The 24,207-nt window shown below is 39.1% G+C and overlaps 1 protein-coding gene across 3 annotated transcripts in view; it reads right to left on the bottom strand.

Annotated features, from left to right (window-relative positions):
- LOC109962852 (shisa family member 6) overlaps window positions 1–20,492 on the bottom strand; it is a 76,968-nt gene extending 56,476 nt beyond the window's left edge. For all 3 annotated transcript variants that reach the window (XM_020604916.1, XM_020604918.1, XM_020604919.1), the window contains exons 1-5: window positions 20,200–20,492; window positions 18,836–19,753; window positions 10,848–11,005; window positions 3,794–3,889; window positions 3,010–3,078 (exon numbers count right to left, since the gene is read on the bottom strand). In XM_020604916.1, coding sequence (XP_020460572.1) covers window positions 3,010–3,078; window positions 3,794–3,889; window positions 10,848–11,005; window positions 18,836–19,404 — 892 coding nt within the window. In that variant the 5' untranslated portion in view covers window positions 19,405–19,753; window positions 20,200–20,492. The remainder of the gene's footprint in view (window positions 1–3,009; window positions 3,079–3,793; window positions 3,890–10,847; window positions 11,006–18,835; window positions 19,754–20,199) is intronic.
- Between the last annotated feature and the right edge of the window lie 3,715 nt (window positions 20,493–24,207).

Genomic DNA, 24,207 nt, shown 5'->3' with positions numbered 1-24,207 from the left:
TTAGAAAACAGTGGATTTTAAATGACTGTACATGTGGTGCCCAGCATTGTAAAGCAAGTAAAAGCAGTCACAGTAGGACGCAAAGTAGAAGAAAAACTCAATTGTTCAATGGAGATGAAAAATTTTTTTTTGACAAAAATAAGTCATGAAATGAGCTCATGATCAAATATTAGCAGTAAATCTAAACATAATCATAGTGCAGTAAAAACCTTGTGTATCCTATTGTGTGTTTTGGGAATTTTATTTTAACTGATTAAATGAAGAAAAATGAAATAATCCCTGATAGACTAGTGGTTAAGGCACAGCGCTCTCGCCACTGTGGCCCAGGTTCGAGTCAGGGTTGCGTCAGGAAGGGCAGTGATGATTCGCTATGGCAACCCCTAATGGCGAAAAAGCCAAGAGTAAGATTCAGTTGAAGAAAAATGAAATGAGAGAAGAGAGAACAAAGAAAGCAGGAAGGATAGAAGAAAAAAGGAGAAAAGAGATGGTAAAGAAGAAGAAACATAGAAAATGAAAAGAAGGAAGCAAATAAAGAAAAGTGAAGAAAGCAACGAAGCAGGAAGGAATAGTCCAGCAAAGGAAGATGACTTGTACAAATATAGTTCTAGATCTGCTACAGAAATGAGATATGAGGTGATTTTACAGCAGTTCAGGAGCGAGGGCAGGGTGCAGTCAGCGGTGACATGATGCACATCTGTCAGTCTGCTTCCTCCTCACAGAAGGTGGGGTGTGGGGACAGACTGCCTGCCGACAGCCAGCTGCTAAACTAAGACATACGACGGAGGCTGACAGGGCCTCCACTTTGAAGTGACAGCTGCTGCCATCAGGCTGCTAAAGCGTGTCACCTAATAGGTGCAGCGAGAGGGTGACAGGTAGTGTTTGGAGAGGGCCACTGCCTACAGACAATATTTACTATAATATGGGTCTTTGTTTGGAGGGATATTCTGCAATTCACCCAGTTCATGAAACCTAACACAGATTATGTTCAAACCTGCTTTTTAGTTATTCTTTAAATAACATAATTTTTTCAATAGGGGGAAAAAATAATGACATTGAATCATATATTTTTGTTGACAAGTGTCTTTGCTGGTAATGGTAATTAGTTTCTATTTAATGTAGCATAGTAGTCATTTGGTGAGTGATTTTAACCTGTCACTAACAGTAAGTGTCAATCAATTTATAGATGGGCTTTATTCCCTTGTGAGGGCAAAACCAGCTTCAAACACAGTCTTTATGCAAATTTCTCTGAGCACAAGTTTCTTTTTTGTTTGTTTATCTTGGTATTACTGTGTTTGGTAATTTCTTTCCATGAATATGCATATGCTTAGTAGGGAGGAGAAGTGCAACTGAGGTTGTGTTTATGCACAATAGGCAGTGCAGTGCAATTTTGGTACTCATTGTGACCCAGAATTATGTTAGTGTTAAGACCTGCTCAGACCACATTTCATTGCCATTGTAATGACAACAGTTTAGGCTGAGAAGCACAAGAACAGGTTCCCTAATGTATTTTAATGGCCCCAATAACTTAATAATAATAATATGTTCCACCTCTCTTCCTGGTTGTGTTCAATATGCACCAGTACTGCTGGTAACCAATATTGCAAAAAAAAGAAAAAAAAGTCAGACACTCCCATATGTGCTTGGAGATTAGACTTGTTTTTCCTGCCGTGCCCTGTTTCAGGACATAGAGCCTGATGTCTTTAGAGGTGCCTTGGTGAAAGTCTCACAGGTCCACTTGCCAACTTTAGCTCATAGGATAAGTAATATGAAATATATTGTATGAAGTCACTTTGTACTGTGTTTCTTGTGAAAGGTCCTTTTTTCACACTGCAGACTGTGTCAGAGCTGATGGTCACCGCCTCAAATAAAAATGCTCATGGTAGGACTATGGCTTCCACCAAGATGTAGAGGTGATCACAAATGTCAGAGAAGTAGAGTTACAGTATTTGATATGTGTACACAACATGAACAAAGTTGAATAAAGGGTCTAAAACTAATACACAAAGTGAGTTTTGCTCTAAATCAAAAAGACTATAATAAAACTGTCAGATTACAAAACAACTGGTTCAATAAAATAAGCCTCCTGACACAACAATGTCCTAAGGAGAAGACATTTTAGCACACTCTGGTCATTTAAAGCAGCAAAACTAGCTCATGTGCAGCAAAGCAGAGGCCAACATTTTTCTCCCTGGTCCAAAACAGACCCATAGAAACAATATTTGAAACTGAGACCAGCCAGAACTTGTTTGAAATATTGTGTGGCTCTTTACGTCTGTGCCTACAGAGTAATTCTCTACAGAAGTGACCAGATTATTGCATTGCATCAGTGTCAACTTTTATAATTTCCCAGTTAATTTAGAATCTGGAATCAGATTGAATAAAATGCTTTTGAACCTCAGCCAGCATCTACAATAAACAGGAGACCTTTATTGCATGAACGATACTGTCACCATGGCTGAACTGAATGTTCAGTATCATCAAGGAAAAAGTTGCCACCATTAAACTCAGCTGATGATATCTGCAAACTGCAGAGCAGAATCACCATAGAATAATAAGTAAGATTCAATCAGATTTTCACTTTCAGTCATAGCAAATGCTTCAAGCTGAGTGTCTGAATTAACTTTCACTTACCTTGCAGATAGCTAAAAAGTGTTCATCACCAGCTGGACTCAGCCGCCCTGTTAATATCATATACCCTCACCTGTCCCAAGGCGCCTAAATAAACTTTGACAGTAGACCACTCACATTCATTCAAACCTGCTGTCAAACAACCACAAGTGGAAATATTTTGGCTCACAAACCACCAACTGTTAGAAATAAATAAAATATTACAACTCTGGCACTCTGTCCCCAGTGACTAGGCTGCAATTATCAGCCAAGGGCACAACTGGTCTCTGTGCGTGTGTATGCATATATGAAATGTGAGCAATGTTTCTTATCAGGTGCGAGCAGAAAGCAGGTTGTGTGACTTTTTCTCTGTCAGGAAAGTGGAACATTTGGAGAACGTACCGTAGGAGATGGGGATGTCCAGATCGCCCTGCCAGGACATCTGCCCCGATTCGTCTATGGAGTGCTGGGCTGTAAAAACAAAACAACGGGCCTCTTGTTTACAGCTTGTTCTCACTCCAACACTGCCTCTGATTTATTAAAACTCCAAAGGAAGACAATAGCAGGGAAATCTACTACTGTGCCATGATACACTCGCACAGGCTGCCTACCAAGTGCGGAAGTGTTACTTTGTCATTGGATGTGTGGATTTAATCATAGATAATAAATGTGCTTCTCTCGTTCAGAAGTGTGTGTAGACCTTGCAAGATGTCACTTCAAGCCATTATGTACTGTAATGTCCAACTAGCACTGAGCTGAAACAAAAGTCACAGTCACAGTATTTGATTTTTTTTTTAACTGCACAGTCCTGTGCACCCTCATTTGGCAACAAAGGATGACAGCATGACACAGTAGCTTTGCGAGTGAAATTCTAATGTTTCTGAACTTGGTTTTCATGGTACTGTGAAATGAAAGACAGATAATTATGGAAGTACATCGCCACCAAAACGTCTGAGGACACACAAACCAACTCAGCATTTCAGAACACGCAGGCACATTTTGAAATTCTGCTGTCTCAGATTTCTCCACTGGATTTTGTGTAAAATTCTGTAGTTTTGAAAGAGTAGGAAAGTCTGAGAGGGATGGATTTGTAAAAGCAGAAACAGATTTGACAGAGATTTGGTTTGTGTGCCCTCAAATGTTTTGGCAGAGCTATACTTCCATAGAAAATGAGAATGGACTTTACCTTTCAAGTGGCCACGTCCAAGTGTCACAAACCCAGAGGAGATGAAGTTGTGCATGTCTTGGCCTCCACTGCACAGGTTTTCTTTCCCATAGTGCCCTTGCGAGACAAAAAAAAAAAGAAAAATGACTGTATTTTTTTTTATTTCAGGTCATATCAGGTGGCACAGTGAAATTCATCTGTGTCCTTACAAATTAGGAACATGTTGTCGGTCACAACAGTTCTCTTGAGTTTCTTATTTTTTACTGGTGTTTGTTTGTTGGTTTGTTCACAGCATAACTTAAAAGCTAGTGCAGTGCAGCCAGGCCTTTTAATTTTCTAGTTGTGTTATTCAACGGCTCAATGGTGGGAACGAAGAGATCCAGGTCGTACCTAACAGCTGTTTTTTCACTGCCTGTGGTCTAAATCTACTCTACCAGAGTGAGCAGTGGTGGACAAGTGACCTAGCATGTCAATGAAGAGAGCGAGCACAGCTAGCAAAACAAAGCAGCGAGTCACAGAAATAAGATGTTATTTTCTTTTTCTTTCACAGTAATTACCTTCTGAAGCACAAATAAACACAGCCAGACCTCCACACAACCCTGCGGGAAGGATTTTATGTGAATATAGAATGCAAAGCACAGGCTTCATTTTCCTTTCTGCCCTGCTGTGGCTTCTGACTGCACCGTGTGTGTAGCTAAGTCCAGCACTCGGTCAAACATGTTGAGGGTCAAACTATCATGGGAGTATTGCTTTTAGGCGTAAAGGCATCATGCCTTGGTGGACGTTTGCACTCTCTGAATGCTGTCTACTTTTCTCTTTATTACATCACTTACTTCCCCCTTGTATTATACATAATTTTATTTATAATAATGGTACAGTAAATTTATAGTCTAAGAGATGTATTTGTACCAATGACTCCATCTCATAACTGTTTTGTGTTGTGGTTTATTCTCTGGCAGAAGACACTTATATAAAAGTGAATGGTCCAATATGGTCAAATATTATTTTTATAGCCCAATATCACAAATCAAAAAATTACCTGAAGGGGCTTTACAATCTGTACAGGTATCTACATCCTCTGTCCTTAGAACCTTGATTTCACCCTCGGATGAGGAAAAACACTCCTCCTGGTTCCTGAAGCGCATGTCCCATTTATTTTACCCACAGACAATGTTACATGACTGACAGTTGAAGAATTTCTAAAGCTTGGATGGCCATCACACTCTCCTGGTTTCTTCTTCTTTTGCACAAAGTTGACATAATTCAAACTGATGGTTACAAAATACAACTATTACATTAACAAGGACATTATCCGGGACAGTGCTGTGAAGTAGCTTCTGCCATCTTTAGGTTTCTAAATCTAAGCTTGTTCAATGGTCAGTACTGTTAAAACAATTTGTTATTGGTTAGCGGTACAAATTTGCATGTCAGAGAAGAATTCCCTCACATTTAGTTTACCCTCATTGGTGAACAGACCCACAGCAGGGATTCCATTGAAATGAATGTATTTCAATGCAAAATTTCACCATTTTAAATGCTGCTGTGACTGGGCTTCACTGCTGTGAGGCGCCTGTACTCAATTTCCCACTCTTTTCTGCCATTTTAGAAAAGAGCAGCCACAAGTGACAGGAATACTAAATAGGGCTAAAATAGCATAACTGACAAAACTGACTCTCAGGTGGGATCATAAGCCTGTCAATATGTAACGCCAGAGATGCAATCTGCAGGTTTCATATTGCCCATTTATCAAGAACTCCTTCTCCTTCTTCACTGTCCAATTTAATTGGACAGTGAAATTACAGCGCTTTTGGTTCGACGCAGGGAAGGTGATTGGGGTTTGGTGCCCTTGACTTTAGAATACATTTAACCTTTATTTAAAATGTATGCGTATACAATACCGCTGTGGATTACCCTGGTGTTAAAAAAAATAAAAATCACTCCATAATGCAGTTTCTACCATGTTGCTGTTAACTCCGATAATCACCACTGCTGTAACTTGAGAGTGTAGCATTAACACAAAGGAACAAGACAAGGTGTTTGAAACCACCTGGACAAACATTCAGTTGCCTGTTAATTACAAATGTCTTAAGCAGAATTAAAAGAATGTTGTACCAATCAACTGAGAAAACAAAGCAAAAATATTTCTAAATCTGTAGAGCTAGTTTATCAGATTGCTCTTTTCTTTCCCCTCTCTTTCTCTCTGTTTGTCCCTTTCTAAAATAACTAGTGAACAGTTTAATGCCTCTTTCTCCAAGGAACCATTTCAAAGTCAGTAACATCACTTCGACCTTTGGGCCTCAGAAAGCCAAGATCGAACAGCATTTCAAATTATCATAATGAAAAGAAACACTTGGGACTGTTAGGCCTGGTTTTCATCACATGGGACTTAAACATCACCTCCATAGCTCAGTTATTTGTGTATCAAACCTAGATGATGACTATAAACTAAGTAGAAAATATAGATTTTATTTATATAGCGCCTTTCAAGGAACTCAGAGAAGCTTACTGATGTATTCTGACCATTACTGTTAATTTTGTGCCTTTGATGAAATCAGTAAATATCCAGAGACAGGATTTACTCTCATGGTATCCAGTTATTTCTTCCAGCACAACATTGTACACAGTATGCAGATTATACAGTACGGTGGAGTATATCTATGTGATATCTCACAGGGTGAAATATATTGATTCATAAACTCTGCATACCCCAAGGACAGCACCATGGAGCTACAAATGCTGTCTGTAATATAAATTGCTTGTAGGTGGCAGTACAAACCTATAGCGCCTCATTATTTCTGAAATGTCCCTTATCTACACACTGCTCTCCAGTCACGTCGGGTAGTGGTTAAAGTCAAGGGAAGTCATTTATTAAACACAAATGGTTGATTTTAAATGGCTGGTGATTTCACATTATTGTCATTTTCTAGGAAAATCATACCTAAAATAAGGAAATAATGTTTTAACAAGACAAGCTTAACCCAATGTCTAGCAACTAACTATACTTTTTCTAGAGCTTTCAACCATTTTTCATGACAAATGAAATAAAAACTATAATAAAACTATTAAACACCTCTGTCCACACAGCCTACTTTTGTATTCTTTTGGTCTGGGGCTGTTTTTCATGGTTGGTGCCCCTTCGTTCTAATAAAGTTCTAAAGGTATGCAGCACTTTGACATTTTGGGAAAAATGCTTATTTGGTTTGGCATAAAGTTTGGAAAACAGAGGGCAACAGCCGGGTAAGTTATGGCCAAATGTAACAAAATTACACTATCAGGACCACTAAAAGTATGTTCAGACAAAAAGCAGTGCGTTTTCACTTCATGTGAATTTGACCACTGGGCTGTTTCTTGCTGACAGTGTGGTATGGGCACAGTTTCTGGTGGTGTAAATGGGAGCCGGCCTCTGGCACTTTAATCTAGTGCTAAGCCAGAAGAGTAGAGACTAGCATGGCAGCAGATGTGGGTATAATGTTCAGGGGTCCAGACAGTTTAAATGATCAGTGTCAAGTAGTACAAATTGTAATATGACTTAGAGAGTATGCAGCAAGTGGTCATTCCAAATTGTCAATTTGGTCTCTTTAGTGAACTTTTAAAGCGTTTAGAAACTCAAAGTGAACCCATTTGCTGCGAGTGTCCTACATAGATGATTCCATTCTCTCTCTGCAAAGTGCAGAAGAGATTTGTTGCCTATTTCAGAGCATCACAGAAACTTTAGAGCAAAAGATGAAAGAACAGAATAGAACTCTAGGAAATTGAAGTTATATTGCTCGATCTAGGACAGTCCTGCAGAAGCACTACCCGCACTGCAAGACACACTCCATCAGGATCACATCAGGGCACAACATGGGCAGAAACTAACCATTGCTGTACATTATTCAGCCTCTGTGTGTTGTTTTTCCTCCTTGCGCTACTATTTTACTGTTTTTGACAAAATGCTTTAAATGTAATTATTATTATTTGAAGGATAGTTTTTTAAATCACTTATCAAGAGGAGTAACTAAAAAGGATAAATAAGAATATAAGACTATGACACTTCTAACAGCACCAGTATATTTTATGCTCTTTTACGATCAGTGTCCCACAAAAAAATCTTTATTCCCTTCACCCATTACCTCTGATTTGTTGCTGTGACCCAGGAGATATTAGCTGCTGGCTGTTCTCACAAGGGCCATCTTATGAACCTGAAGTGGATCTGAATACTGAAAGAATTTTTAACATTCATTTTCTTTATCCTTGACTTCAACAAACCCTTTAACAAAGGGATGTGAATATGCAATATTGATTAGTTATTGAAGACCTCAGGGGGCAAAGTACATTCTGAAAGTCTGAAATCTTGAATTAACATTGATCTCTTGAATTATAGAAGGTCATGAGTCAATTACTTTTCACATAATTTTTTCTCAGTGCTAAACATTCAGCTGTCTATGGTAGCTTACGCATGTTAAGCCTAAGACAGCCTAAATAAAAGCTGTACTTTAATAAAATGGAAAAGAAGACCTTTAAAGTAAGATCCCATAGGGACACAAACATGAACATTAAATGTCAAAGATCTATGTTATTTATCTATCCAACTGTAATTCATAAAGGCCTGGTGGATATTGTAACCTTCTGCAATAGCACTTTAAAAGTGAACTTGATTACACATGCATGCGCACACAAAACCACAGGGACACACATGAAGTCATACATTTGCATAAGTGCTGTAGTAGTTTGTTGCAATGGAAAGAGTTCATACTGAAAACATTCAGTACTCACGCTGAAATCTAATAAGAGAAGCCCAACAACAGCTAATGGTATTTAAGATTCTTAACAGAACACAAGGGTTAATATCCAGTATTTGCATTATAAATATATTGCAATACGCTTTGACTGCTCAGCATTGGAAAATAAACAAAACCTTCTATTTAAAATTTAAAATTAGTGTTGTCATAAATCTGTCATAAAATCGAAGTCATGTCTTCCCTGGAGCGCCTCTGTCCCTGCTTGCATGCCGTCCATCCTCTTCTCTGATGCCTTCCCTATTCAAAAGCCATCACCCATGCAATGGGATGTCTTGCTACTGTTTCCACAGCAAGTAATATCAGGCTAATATGACCAAGGTTGGAGTGTTAAGACATCTTTTCTGTGGGCGTTGCATATTATGAAGAACTCCGCCGCTATGTGGCTTTGTGAGTCTCACAAAAGTTTAAACCTTGCTCCATGGTTGCACAGTAAGAATGGAGTACTGACTACAATCTGTGATGTATATACAGTAGGTTAAACAAGTAACACTGGACAAAATGTTGATAGCTTTAAACATTACATTTTACAAAGTTGAATCATGTCTTCTTTCAAAAGTACAATTTACAAAAATATCTAAAAGGCCATAAAATGAATTTGAATAAGAAAAGCCTGTTTGTACTTTTTGTATTTAACACTTTTTCAGACATATGTTCAAGGTTCAGACACTTTGCTGATAACTGTGCTGCAGCATTCCAGAAATATGAACAAACAAACAAATAAATAAGCAAAAACAAGTCACACAAAAAAAAAAAACGCTACTTAGGGAGCTTCCACAAAGTTGTTCTTTTTTGTTTTGATATTTATGAACATCACCTGTTCTTCAGTACGAGTTTCATGTTAATGATTTGGAGTCAAATTTAAAATATGTTGTGTTTTATTTGGTTTTTATTTAGATTTTGTTACTGTACAATCATCACTTTCATGTTCAGGGCTCAGGGCCATGACACACTAGGACGTCTTGGAGCAAAAATAAGCTGTCCATTGAGTCCCCTCACCCCTACCCCCCTACCGCCTTACCCCAATAGTAAGAACTTTTTTTTAGCTTTTATTAAAATGCACAAATTAAGCACAATACAAATTTGCAAAAGAATTTTTATAAAATATGACAAAGCCCCACTAATCTACCAGCTGAGGCCTTAACAAGTAATAATTCTGGTGTTGCTTGTCATTAGGTAGGTTTAGTTCATGATGTGCTTTATTGGTGCCTGAAGGATTATCAAACAAAATTTCAATTCATTAAATTACCACCAACTTATTGCCTTAGTGCTTGGGTCTCACGAGGGCTTGGGGGCAATAGGCAGCTGCCCTTTCCTCTTTTTTAAAACTTGTTTAACCTTTTAACCTATCGACGTTCTGGACTTTATGAACAGTCTACAGTGTCATAAATGCTGTGCTGTGTATTGTGTGCCAAATTACTCTTGTATCACGGAGTAATGGATACTAGCAAAACTGAACATAATCTTTACTTAAAGATACACTTTCTGATCTGATGAAACAATCCAATAGTACACCAATATCTCCCAGTTGCTCCCTAATTGTCTCAAAACATCCACAATAAAAGAGCAGCAATAATAGAAGAAAAAGACAATTGATTTGAAAAGGGACTAAGATTAAATTATATACCCTCCTAACCGGTGACCAAGAGTGGCGTAATCTTCTTTTCTTTGAGAGAACAAGGACTGGGCAGTGTGACTATAATCATATGCACCACTAAAACAAAGTCATTCTGCAGCAGAAAAGTGAGAAAAGCAGCTCACACCCTGCAGTTGAGAACAGTCTGTATCAGCTCTACTCTGACACTTTCCTTCCATGTTGGGTGGTGGTGCTGGTGGAGAAAAGGGGGGAGGCAGGGTGCCATGAGAGTGAAACGTAAATCTGGGACACCATACTAGGGCACTTAGTAAACGAGCTGATCCCTGGAGCAGGGATCTGGAGACCAACCGGATAAAAGTAGGAGGAACAGCGTTTCACAACAGAATTATCTCTGGACAAAACAATGGAGTCTCCCGCATAGGAAGAAGAAGATTATGAGTTGCGTCTCAATTTTGACTTATGGGGCTGCAGCATGAGGAAGAGGAGAACTCAACCAGAGGCTTTTATTTAATTCAATGTGTATTTATGTACATGCTTCCTCTTAAGAAGCATTGAGCTTAATTTTCACGGCATGTCCATTTAGTGGATGTCAGTTGAAGGCGGTTGCCAAAGGGTCTCTCTTTACATATCATTTAGACGTCTTTGAGCACAGTCTGGCCTACAAATATGTATTGTATAATAGCAGAGCAATGTCACCTACCATGGTTTGAGGCCTTGGTGTGAACAGGTGTGTAATGATTCTTGGAGGTTCTGACTGGCGTCTCGTCTTTGGGTGACCCATCAATCGCTGCGATGTTTTCATGTTCATACTGAGATATTGGAACAGGTCCCTGTTGCCTCAGAATGTCTGCCAGGGCTCTGAAAGGAAACACACCAATGGAAGAAAACTGTTCAAACTGAAATGTTTCCTTTTTCCAATTACCACATTCTCCTCACCAGCCCCCTAAAGGTCTTCCTAATTTATTTAGCTACAGCTTCAATTTGAATCATAGAGGTTTGGAACAAGGAAGAGAGGAAATCCTAATTACACCCACAGTCACAAGAGAGTTATATTTTCAATAGTGCGATACACAAGGTACAGACATGTCCTATTATTTGTGCTAGACAGGAGCTCAAGGCCCATTTATTAAGAGTTAACCCAGTGTCTCCTGTTTGAAGCCACAAAATAAGAGCAATAGTTCACCGACACCATTTCCAACTTTTGGGGGCAGTGTCAGTCTGTGAGATGGAGTGCCACTGCTGCGGTTTCTTAAAGGAAATGAAAGGGCAATTTAACTATGTCAATGTCAACCTAAAGCAACCACACAGTCCACTTTTCCATAACTCTGTGACTTTGGGAGATATACAGCATATTAATAGCATTTCCCTTCCAGGATGAACACACTTTAGCTGTTTCTTTTTTCCAGACATAGGCGACCTGATTTTGTATTGTCCTAGTTGGCTGCTATGTCGAGTGCAGCAGGAGCGATAGTTTGCAAGAACAGACAGGACTTTAACATACTTTTTAAATAAAAAAAGGTAATAAATTATCAAGGAAGACAAACTACAAACATACTTTTGATTGTTGTAAGGTCACATGTAAAATGCAAGAGTATGTGTCATAAATGAAGTAACTGTTAACAATATATCAACCATTACTCATTTTTTAAAACTTCATTTTAAAGTAGCCAACTTTTTTGATAGGGATTTTGTCCATTAAAAGGATGCCCAAGCACATATCAAAACAATTTCATAATATAAAAGTCAAAAACTGTTGCAGGGTTCACACTCTTACTGTATTTCCTGACTTCTCGAGAATGATATCAGGTGTGTGTAGCCAAAACACATGTCCTACATACAGAAAAAGTGCCCACACACCAAAAAAAAAAGCAGGAAACAGGCTCTTCATTTGCCAAAAAAGGCAAATTTATTATATGTGTAAAACATGACAGAGTGAAAAAAATGGGAATTGTGAATGTGTCAGTCAAAAGACAATCATCAGTAGAGCTTAGAACCCTGAAATTCTACAAACATAAACAATCAATAAAGAATAATTAGAGCCGGTGGAGCCAGAACCACAATATTGGATCGTTATGTAAAACAGTTGTGTTCTGATAACACACGTATAAGTTGGCAAAGTCAAATCTTGAACCCATCAATACCCCATGAGACTACTGATAAAACTGTTTATTGAACAGGAAGAAATTCTCTGCCAAAACGAGGTTGGCCTTCCATTCTATGAAACTCAGTAGATGGCAGAACCGTACAGGGGATGGGTATTACCTGACCGAGGGAAGCATTTATTATTGAAAACAAATGTGAACCAAAAATAAGCCCTTGGGAAATGTCACAGTTAAGCTGATTTACAGAGGAACATGACATGAACTGCTTATCGCAAAAGTGACTGTTCTGTTAGAGAGATTAAAATCACAAGTGATCTACACCATGTTAAAATATTCAATCGCATGGCTGCCCATAGCTAACTCATGATTAATCACAAATTAATTACACTTTTTATCTACTCTAAGCAGTGGTGGAATGTAAATAAGTACATTTACTCAAGCACTATAATTAAGTAAAATTTTGAAGTATCTGTACTTGAGTTTTTTCATTTTCTGTTACTTCACACTTTGACTTCACTACATTTTAGAGGCAAATATTGTACTTTTTACTCCACTACATTTATAAATTTAGTTACTTTTCATAACCAAATTAATACAAAAAATGCATTATAATTATAAGACCTCACTGATAGTGGAAAATTCACAAGCTACTCAGCAGTTACTCAAATTAAATGAATATAATCTAGTTAAAACTAGCTCTTCCTTTACCAGCAGCAACATTTAATGTGATGCACACAACAATGCATCAGTAGTTGTAATACAATAATATTGACTGTCAAATGTGCCATTCTGCATAATGAGTACTTTTACTCTTAGTACTTTATGTTTTTATGCATTTGTACTTTTAATTAAATAACATTTTGAATGCAGGACTTTTACATGTAACAAACTATTTCTTTACACTGTTGTATTTCTACTTTTACTTAGTAAAGGATCTGAGTACTTCTTCCACCAGTGTTTCTAAATGTACCTTAAAGGGACCCCGAGGTAACAGTGATTACGGAGAGAAGTCCAGTAGTCTCCGGTGACCACAACCTTGCTCGTGTGTCCCAACGCCTCCTTCATTTTAGCTTTCTTCATCTTCATACAAGTTGTGCATCTAGGTTACAGTGGTGGCTCTCGAAGGCAATTTATACGTGCAGTCTTATACGTACGTCCTCCACAATGTTAATTGGCCTGCAAGCTGTAGCCACAGATTCAGCTGTTGCTGTTTAAAGTTAGTTGCTTGTAGAGTTGCCCCTTTGGCGAGGGGGACGAGGGCTGTATCAGCACCAGCTGTGCTTCCAAAATCCTTGAAAAAGCTGTTGCAAAGCAGTTATGTGACCACTTGCACGAGAATGATTTGTTTGAGGATTTTCAGTCAGGATTTAGAGTCCATCATAGTACAGAAACCGCATTGGTGAAAGTCACCAATGATCTTCTCCTAGCCTCGGACAAAGGACTTGTCTCCATACTTGTCCTCTTAGATCTCAGTGCTGCTTTTGACACCATTGATCACAGCATCTTACTACAGAGACTTGAACATGTTATTGGGATTAAAGGAACTGCACTAAGTTGGTTCAAAGCTTATTTATCAGAAAGATCTCAATTTGTTCATGTTAATGATGAATGTTCCACACAAACTGAAGTTAGTCACGACGTTCCACAGGACTCTGTGTTAGGTCCAATTCTCTACAATTTATACATGCTTCCTTTAGGCAATATTATCAGGAAGCACAACATAAATTTCCATTGCTATGCAGATGATACTCAGTTATATTTATCTATGAAGCCAAATGAATCAGGTCAGCTGGTCAAACTTCAAGCATGTCTTAAAGACATAAAGGCCTGGATGACCTGCAACTTCTTACTTCTAAACTCTGACAAAACTGAAGTTATTGTGCTTGGGCCTGAAAACCTTAGAAATCTGCTGTCTAATCATATAGTTACTTTAGATGACATAGCTCTTGCCTCCAGTACTACTGTGAGGAACCTGTGAGTCATCTTTGATCAGAATATGTCCTTTAAATCACACATAAACCAAGTCTCTAAAACTGCCTTCTTTCACCTGCGAAATATTGCAAAAATCAGGAGCATCCTGTCTCAAAGTGATGATGAAAAACTGGTCAATGCATTTGTCACTTCCAGGCTGGACTACTGTAACTCTTTACTATCAGGATGTCCCAATAATTCCCTAAAAAGCCTCCAGTTAATCCAAAATGCTGCAGCCAGAGTACTGACAGGAACTAGCAAGAGAGATCATATCTCTCCCATATTAGCTTCTCTCCACTGGCTCCCTGTAAAATTCAGAATAGAATTTAAAATCCTTCTCCTAACATACAAAGCCCTTAATGACAAGGCTCCATCATATCTTAAAGACCTCGTAGAGCCTTATCATCCTAACAGAGCACTTCGCTCTCAGAGTGCAGGTCTACTTGTGGTTCCTAGAGTCCACAGAAGCAGAATGGGAGGCAGAGCCTTTAGCTATCAAGCTCCTCTCCTATGGAACCAACACCCAGTCTCAGTTCAGGAGGTGGACACCCTCTCTACCTTTAAGATTAGACTTAAGACGTTCCTTTTTGATAAAGCTTATAGTTAAGGCTGGATCAGGTGACCCTGAGCCTTCCCTTAGTTATGCTGCTATAGGCCTAGGCTGCTGGGGGCCCCATGATGCTCTGAGTTTCTTTCCCCTCCCCTCCTGCTCTCCTCTCCTCTCCTCCCCTCCCCTCTCCTCTCTCTCCCTATGCTTCTATATGCCACCATTACACATTACTAACTTTGTGTCTCCTCTCCCGTAGTGTGTCCTCTCTCTCTCCCTGTACCTTTCTACAGGGCCCACCAAGAGCCAGGGTCTGTCGGAGGTTTCTTCCGTTAAAGGGAGTTTTTCCTCCCCACTGTCGCCAAGTGCTTGCTCAAGGGGGATTTGTTGGGTTTTCCCTATGTAATAATATTGATAACAGTAAGGTCTAGACCTTACTTTGTAAAGTGTCCTGAGATGACTTTTGTTGTGATTTGGCGCTATACAAATAAAATTTGATTTGATTTGATTTGATTTAATTCAGTAAGTGGTATTTTGGGCTTGATGTACTCCGGTGGTAACTCAGTTACCCTGATGGGAAATGCAAATAACTTTGGCCTTGTCGAGAAAACCATCTAGCAGGGCTTTGAAGACAATAAACAGTAAAAGACAATTTTCTTTATGAATTTCTGTTAATTTCTGCTGTTGTATTACTTCCTGATTTCCTAAACTATGGGGTGGATTGAGGGTCAGAATCACAGAATACAGTATGTGTGAGTTAATTAGTCAGCAAAAAATAGTGGCGAGAGAGAGAGAGAATGGTTTGGGAGAACAGAATAATCAGTTGAATCAAAAGCATAACTTTTAGTTGGAATCTAAAACCTTCATCACTTGTCAACATTCTCTAGTGAACAATGCAATGACGCTGATGCCTTTCAACTCAGTTTCTCAGTCTTGCAATTGGAGAACAAGGCATTGCTCTCACACCACAGCCGGCATATACCGCATCTCTGTTTGCCGTGCAGAAGGTGATCAATACAGCCTGTTCAAATCACTGACTTTAGCTCTCACTTGGCATTTCTTGTGCTTTGGTGAAGGTCACAGACCAAACAGCAAAGGTCTGCGAACAGCTCAGTATTCTGCTCACAGTCCTCCATCAGTCGCAGAGGCAGGAGTCTAAATCACTTCAGAGAAACACTGGAAATTAACAGAGAAGCTCACACTTTTTAGGAGCAGACCCTTGCCAAATATAAAGCTAATCCCATGTTGGTCTATTCCAGCAGACATGGCGACAGCTTTATGTGCCAAATGGTCGATGGAAATAAACAAATCATAAAAAAAGAGAGGAAAAACACTATTGTGAACCCAGCAAGCCATGCCTCCCCATTTAACAGTGCTCCTTCTAAACTCTCATGACCGCTGCTCATATTGAAGTGGTGGCATTAAGCAGATCTACTTGAAAGTATGCCCCATGGCTAGGATAGAAGCATAGTCAGAAGACATAAACTTCACCATTTATTATTTCTCGGAGCAGTGATGGTTTTAAAAAAAGTGGTTCATGAAATTTGCTGTTCATTTTGTGTCTATTGTTTCAAACAAAATGCTGTATTATCAACTCTCAAGAGTTTATGTGGATATTAAAAGCTGTTTCTGCAAACTTTTTAAAAGACAGCAATCACTGGCGCTCATATTTCATCTGTAACTGATCTACTGAGAGAACTCCTTTGTGTTGTTGTCAGCATTAGAATTTGGACTTTTTTTTAAATCAAGACTTTATCACAGTGTTTCACTGAGCAAGAAAGCTGAGTAATCTCCCTTGGCATTTTCAAAGCAGCAGGGACCAAAGTTTCATGGCTGAGGCATAACAATGCTCAATTATCTTCATATCATTATATCAACGTCTGGGCTCTGGCTAAGAAGCAAGAAGGCCTCCTCTGCTCAGTCCAAATGGACTCTGGATAATAGCAGGTGACTCAAGTGACTCTTGAATAAGAGCAGTGACTAAGTGCCTATGACTTTTTTTTTACCAGTGGGTGGAAAACATGCAATTTTTGTCAGACCTAACCCCATTTAAACACCTATTTCTCCCTTTATACATTTTAATACCTGTTTTATTTGGGGTGGAGATTATCCCAGCATATATCACAGAAAAGACGGGCACATATTAGCCCTGTATAGACAGTGTACAGGTTGCAGTCGATCAAACATACACATATAATGTTTTGGGGTTACACTTCACCTGCTCCATGTGTGATGTGGTACAAAATAAATCACTGTGAAAATGTCACATATCAAGGTGGATGATAAGATTCAAACCAATGCAGGATGTTGTTCCTGACCAAAGATTGAGTTAACCTTTAACAAATTCCTCACAAATTAAAAACACAGTCGTCATTATGAACATTAAACAGAAAGACAAGTTGCTTGAGGGGTTTGAGGGCCGTGGCAACAAATCACTCACATAGCACCTTTAAGGTGGTAATGTGAACAGCTGGGGTCAGGTGATGATTCCCTCTGGGTTCCTCACTATAAGCAGCCCCTTTCACATACACATACAGTAGTCATGTTATCTATTAAAAACACTGATTATACGTGCTTCAACTTTGTGTCAAAAATTGTACAAGTATGCTGTTTACCTGCCAATTATTGATAAAGCTCTTTAGTGTCTTCACTGGTTTGACTTTTAGACCCTGCTCAGCACCAAACAGAATCATTTCTGTCTAATCCTCTCAACCCTGTTTACAGGATTCATTTACCTTTAAAGGCCCTTATAACATAATTCCTCCAATAGCTTCTTTCTAGGGATCAATAGATAAGACATCAACAAAAAAATAATCTGCCTTAGAGCCCTGGTTATTTCATACAACAGTTTGTTTTTTGTGCTTATCTCTTATCTCTGGTTGTGGCCCTGTTGGAAAAAGGCAGTGTAATGTCCTACTGTGCAACAATCGAATTTCAGCAGCATTTGAAACCAAATCTTTTAACAGTTATGGGATTGTTTGCATATGTTGCCAGGCTACAGTCAATCACATCTGACCAAATCACAACCACACTGTCCTAAAGAAGTTGTTTATTAACCTTCATAAAGTTTAACAGTCAAAAACTAAGGATGTCGTTTCCCCATTAGCATTACCAATGCACTTTCTTAAAACCACTTGGCTAATGTCACTCCAGCAACATTTGCAGTACTTAACAAACTTTACACTATCACGTAGCTTATCAGTGAGATCCAGTGTAAACCAAAATTCATCCAAATCAAATTCATCAGAAAAAAAAGCTCTCTTGTTTGTTTGTTTCAAGACACCAGTGCAGAGAACAGAAATGCTTTGTATTAAAAATAGACAACAAAAAGATAATTAGTGGCAGTAAAAAGTTATTTGGTATTGTGATGATGCTTGGGAAATAAATTGCCTTAGGTGTGTTCCTGACATCAGTATGCAACAATTTGGTGACTGAAATGGCCACAGAATGTGTTTTTATGCTGCTTTAACACTCACTGAACAATTCAGTGACCACTACTGGTGCCTTGGGGGTTTAAAATATTGCCATTGTAGAAGAGACCACGCCCGTCATGATGAACATAATCCTCATAATAGCTTTCTGTGGCATTTACTTTATCCCCCTGGGGCTGAATGGAAATAAAACACCAAACACTCCCTATCCAGGGATTGCCACAGAATTGGATGTGCCTATAGAAAATGATATGGTCTTTACATTTTCATCAGAGAAGCTCTGGAGAGTAAAGTGATGACATGGGTTAAAGGTCATGATACTGAGGCTTTAAGTTATGTAGGCTGCTATAAATTAGATGAGTCACCAGAACAACAGCTGAATAGATTTTTTACTTCAAAACTACTGAAGGGAACTGACAACCAAAAAAGTTTTACCAACGAATGACAAGCTGGTATTGCAGTGAACACACCTGAAACTGTTTGAGAGACAGATATGTCTGATAATAAATAAATAAATAAATAAAACTAAATGAAGACTGACATAAACTTTGTAGTGTAAATTGATATGTACAAATAATAAATAATGTTTTTACTCATCATCAGCTAGAACGAACTGTGATAAAATGAAAAACCTTACCTGTGCACGTTCATTTCCTGAGGGGGCTTGGTGGCTTTATCATAGGCAACTTTAGCAGAAATCCCAATGGCGATGATGAGCGCTATGGCCCCGCAGGTGATGTACACCGTAGTGTTGGTCTGGTCCAGCGCCGGGTCGTACGTATCACCTGTTGGCGCCGGTGAAGGGGGGTGGGTTTTGATCCAGTCCGGTGTGTTGTAGTTGGTGCAGATCTTCTGCTCCAGCCGCTTCCCACGGTCCGCGCAGCAGAAGCGCAGGAAACAGCTGCCGCAGCAGAAGCGATGATCAGTGTTATTGCAGGCGAACTCTTTGTCGTACTGCCCGCTCACGTCGTAGTAGCCCAGGCAGGTGTCGTGCTGGATGCTGACGACCGACGGAGCCTGCACCTGGGTGATCCTCCCAGGGACGACTGCAGGCACCGGGACCGCAGTGGTACTGGCGTTGACCTCCTTCACCTTTGGGTTTCTCCTCTGCGGGGTTTTGCTCTTTTTGTTGCTGGTGGCGGTGCACAGGACATTTAGCGGGTCTAAATAAATCAAAAGAAGCAGGAGGTGCTTTATCCCCATCATTTGAGGACGCGCTGGTGTTTGTTTATTGGCCTCCACTCTCTTCTGTCTGATTTTCCTCTCTGGATATCACTCTTCCACTTCTTACCGATTGGAGCTTCCTGTGGTTTGCCTCATCGCTGGCAGCCTACTTCTTTACTTGCCAAGGTTTCGGTGATGGACTCTGACTGGCAGCTTTTGACATCTTCAGACTTTCTTGCCATCGAGCATGAAGCTTCTTTTCTTATATGAATTTGCTTCAGCTAAGCGTCTCTTTTGCTTTGGCTGCTGAGAAGCGATAAAGTCCCGATGTCCTCTAGTGAAATTTTTCTTTTCTCTTCCGCGAGCAGTTGAGTAGCCTACACTCTTTACACTGTGAAAAGATGCGCACGTAGAGAAGGATTTAGTCCAACATTTCATATACCTTTAGGCCAGGTATCCACAATAAACCCTATCACTAAGCAGGCATTACAGAAAGAAGAGTCTGGATAACAACAGCCAGTGAACGGACACTTTCAGCACCACGGACAGCGCCCGGGTCTCCATTAGTCTGTGACGCTCGAGTGTCAGAAAAGTAAATAGTTCGATCTTTGTCTATTTTAACTTCACCTCAAGCATAAATTGGTTATTTAACATAAACTATACACTTCCCCGAACTGCACAGGGGTTTAAATATGCCGCCGTGGAGGGTTTTGTCGCCTCATTCGCCTTCATTTTACGCTTAAACTTTTTGAGGAAGTGTTATACTTCTCCCCCCTAGTGAGAGATAAAAAAAAACCTGGGTAAAAAAATATAAAAGAGAAGATGATGTGGACTTACCGGGTTAACGTGGCCGGTAACGGGGTTGTCTCAGCCACTGCCACTGAATCAAGAACCTCAGCAAGACCTCTCTTTCTCTCTTTTCCGGGCCGCCTCTCTCTCTCTCTCTCTCTCTCTCTCTCTCTTTCTTTCTTTCTTTCGTCACCCCCTCCCACGTCACCGATTCAGGTGCCTTAGTTAATTATCGGCATCTTGCCCCGTCTTCTTTTTTTGCTCATATGCCTCAAGGCGTCACTCAATAACTTGCGGAGGTGGGAAAACAGAAAAAAAGAAAGATGACAGAAATTGTTGAAGACGCGATGAGCTGCTGTTGGTGTACATTCACGCATCAGTGCGCACACAAGCTGTTCATGTCCTGTGTTGCAGTGTGCAGGGGGCTTGTACGTGTGTGTCTGGTACCAAGGGAAATTTCTTTTCTGACTTTCAAAGTAAAACCACTTACATACTGGGCTATTGGATGAATGGAAAGCATGATGTGGAAAGAGTTCAGTGCTCTGACAAAAGGACAAAACCGTTTATAACTTTTTTTATAATTCTAGGATCTTTCATGTCAAATTCCGATTCTGATTGCAAAGGTTGGATTTTTCTTTTCTTTAAATGGTTTACAGATTTACTCTTAGATTAACAGATGATAACATTTATTTTATGAATTCACTTTTACTCTAAAAACTCTTTATTCCTAAGATTGCGACAGTTCTCTAAATGCAGACTGAAGCAACAACCCAACACTGCAAAGGCATTACAAGGAGACATATTTGTGAGAGACAGTTGAGAACATTAATAAAGAATAATCATTTTCAGCTCAAGGGGGCTTTAATGCTATTTACAAATGTGTTTCAATCTGGTAAAATCTGGTCACACCAGATGGTGAAAGTGACCACATTAAAACATACAGACTTTAAAATGCATTACTATCATTGCATAAACCTCACTGCCCTCATACAGATGTCAGCCAGTGTATCAACGCTCATCTATCTAGTGTGCAGACTAAACCTGGGATTTATATATTTATTTATTTGCCAGCTTTGGTGCTATTTGATCGAGGTGAATGCTGTTTGACAAAGGTCTGCCTTTTTATACTTTTATAGCAGAGAGGTTTCACATACACTAACCTGCACTAGAGTGAGGTGGTCATGTTTATTGGGACTATATGCAACATTTAACTGCTGTAGAGAGAGGTCATCATCATCTAAATAACCACAAAATTCCTGTTTTATCAAAGGATTTGTATTACTACCACCACTACACACTTAAGTTAACTTTTATCTACTGGTCAGTATTGGTATTAAAATTGCACAAGAAAAAGTGCTGACATTTTAATGAATGTTTTAGGTTTTTTGTCAAAAGGCTAGTGTGTTCTGTGCCATCTTCATGATTTCATTACATGTTTCATAAGCACTTACTTAATATTACACTTATTATATTGAACATAACATAATCTGAGCTACATTATATTTTAAACACTTTGAAGTTATCAGTCCAAAGCACTGTTAACATATCACTGCTAACATCACATCCTGGACAGAAGAAGAAGAGAGGATATTAATTGCCCACCAATATTTTACAGCAGTCATGCGATCTAGGCCGTTGAAATGAAGTACGATCAACTCCACAGCCCCCATGACAGTGCTGTACAGATAATATGACAAGGAGAGAAGAACAAGGGCACCGAGCTTTTGATGAATGTCTTACCACACAGGATGCTCTGGAAGACAGCATTTGCAAATTGGCCCTCCATTCCTCTGTCAGTCAAAACGTCACATCAGATGGCAAACTGAACACAATGGGGAGAGCGATTGTCCATTAGTGTTACAAAGGCGCAAAAAGTGCTGACAGGTAACGATGAGGTTGACACTGGCTGAAGAATAATGAGACCAAGAAGAATGAAATAATGAATGATACCAAAGAGATTTCAAGCTTGAAGTCAAACTTCCCACACCAACAAAACAAAACAATCACCTTAGGAAGACTATACAGCTCTTTACTGCACAGGAAGATTAGTATAATGGATGTTTGCACCACATTCTCTTCTACTATCTAGTATCTATATTTTGTATCTCAATCAGGGATTTCATGTGGGTCTTGATTTGGCTTAGCTCAGGGCACCAACCAAAATGGCTGCCCCAGTTCTGGTGCAGAAGGGAATTGCTCTCCTCTGACGCCGGCCCCGTTCAAGGGTCCGTTTCGTTGCCTTTGTTAATGAGCCAAGCAACCTCAGCATGCTTCAGAAACTTAATACTTGATGCAAAGTGAATCTTAACACTATTTTGGTGTATATATCTAAAGAGGGCATGCAGCTGGTATCCTGTCAACCTTGTAGATGCATGGTCCTCCATACTTTGTATTTTGACTTAAAGTGTTCCCTTAATACTTTTACTTTACATCAAACACATAGATCTGCAGAGATATCTACCATTTTGAAGTTATCAGCAAGGACTTGGCTGGCTAAAAAATTTTAAAGTACAGTACAGTAGGTAGGTAGGTAGGACTTTATTGATCCCACAATGGAGAAATTCCTGTGTTCCAGCAGCAATAGAGAGCAGCAACAAGACATCATAAGAACAAACACCACACACATGCTGTATCTTGAGAAACTGATTCCAAAGTACCTAAAACCAGAGAGAATATAATATTTGAGAGACAATCAAGAACAAGAATGATCCTCCCACAATTAATCCCTGAGCACAAATCCAAATACCTAAGAACAAGACAAACTATAGTATTCAAGAAATCAAGAAATCAAGGACAAGAATATTACTCCCATAATTCATCCTGCAATGGGGGAAATACCTGTATTTCAGCTATGAGGATGTCTGAAAAACTACTCAAAAATACCTAAAACAAAACAATATAAAGTATTTCAGAGAAATCAAGAACAAGATTTTACATATGTGCATATTTACAATGCATTTTACCCCCAGGATTTGAGTATTGCACCTCAGTTGACTATTGCATAGTCCCTCATAATTTCAACTATTTTATCACTGCAGTGATGTAATGTACAGTATGAGCAACAGAAAAAGAACGTGATAAGTTAAATGTATGACCCCTAAGGTGTTTCATTTCAGTTCAATATACGTCTTTTTACTTTATTGGATAGGTTACAAAAAAGTTTTAGGGTGGTTGTGATCAGCTACTTTTTCATATTTCATCCTTTGTTCTTGTAAAAATGCAGTGTCATTTCAATTTAATACAAATAACCATATATTAAACTTTTTTTTTTGGTTAAATTTAAATTAACGTTTTGCCTCTGATAAAACGAATTTCCATTTGTTTATATACAGTAACTCTATGGGAAGACTTTTACTTAATGTAACAATGTCAGTAAATGAAATATGCACATAGGCTATGTATGCCCCAGAGCTGGAACAGCTTTTTACCCAGTGGGTAGGAAACCCAGGCTTTTAATCACATGTTTACTTGCAAAATATTATTTGTAAATCACAGATCTCTCTTGAGGCAGAACAAAACATTGCAGTTGATAGATATTTTAAGTGATGACAGGGTGCCAGGCACTCTGACTGAGCTTCTTCGACTCTACCAACCCACCTGTCACCAAGACTTAAATTCCCCCGTAGAAGAGATCCTGATGATCTGATGAATTATTTACCAAATATTATGTAAATCTCAGATTTGTTGCCCTTTTTTTATTCACAGAGTGCTCCTCACACCCTGCAGGGAATATGTCACTTTGAGAAAAGTGAAGTTTTCTTGATGTACTTGATGCGACTGTATACTTGTTGTTTACACACAATTTATGGCAATTAACCATTTTTATTTGTTCCCATAGTTAGTATATATAATGAAATAAAGTATAACTTATAACTGTCCTGTCCTTAAGGTTGAGCCCATGTCATAACAAGGAAACTCATTTTTGGTCACCACCCAAAGCTTCTGACCAAAGGATGACTGGAACACAGAGCTTCACCTCAACCCTCAACTCCTCCTTCACCATCACAGTCCAGTAATACTTCAGTATAGCTGCTGGTGCCACAATCTCCATAATAC

Source organism: Monopterus albus, unplaced genomic scaffold, assembly GCF_001952655.1.
Source record: "Monopterus albus unplaced genomic scaffold, M_albus_1.0 scaffold68.1, whole genome shotgun sequence".
Taxonomy (NCBI): Eukaryota; Metazoa; Chordata; class Actinopteri; order Synbranchiformes; family Synbranchidae; genus Monopterus; species Monopterus albus.
The sequence above is the reverse complement of the archived record's forward strand: the minus strand, read 5'-3'. Positions and strand labels throughout refer to the sequence as shown.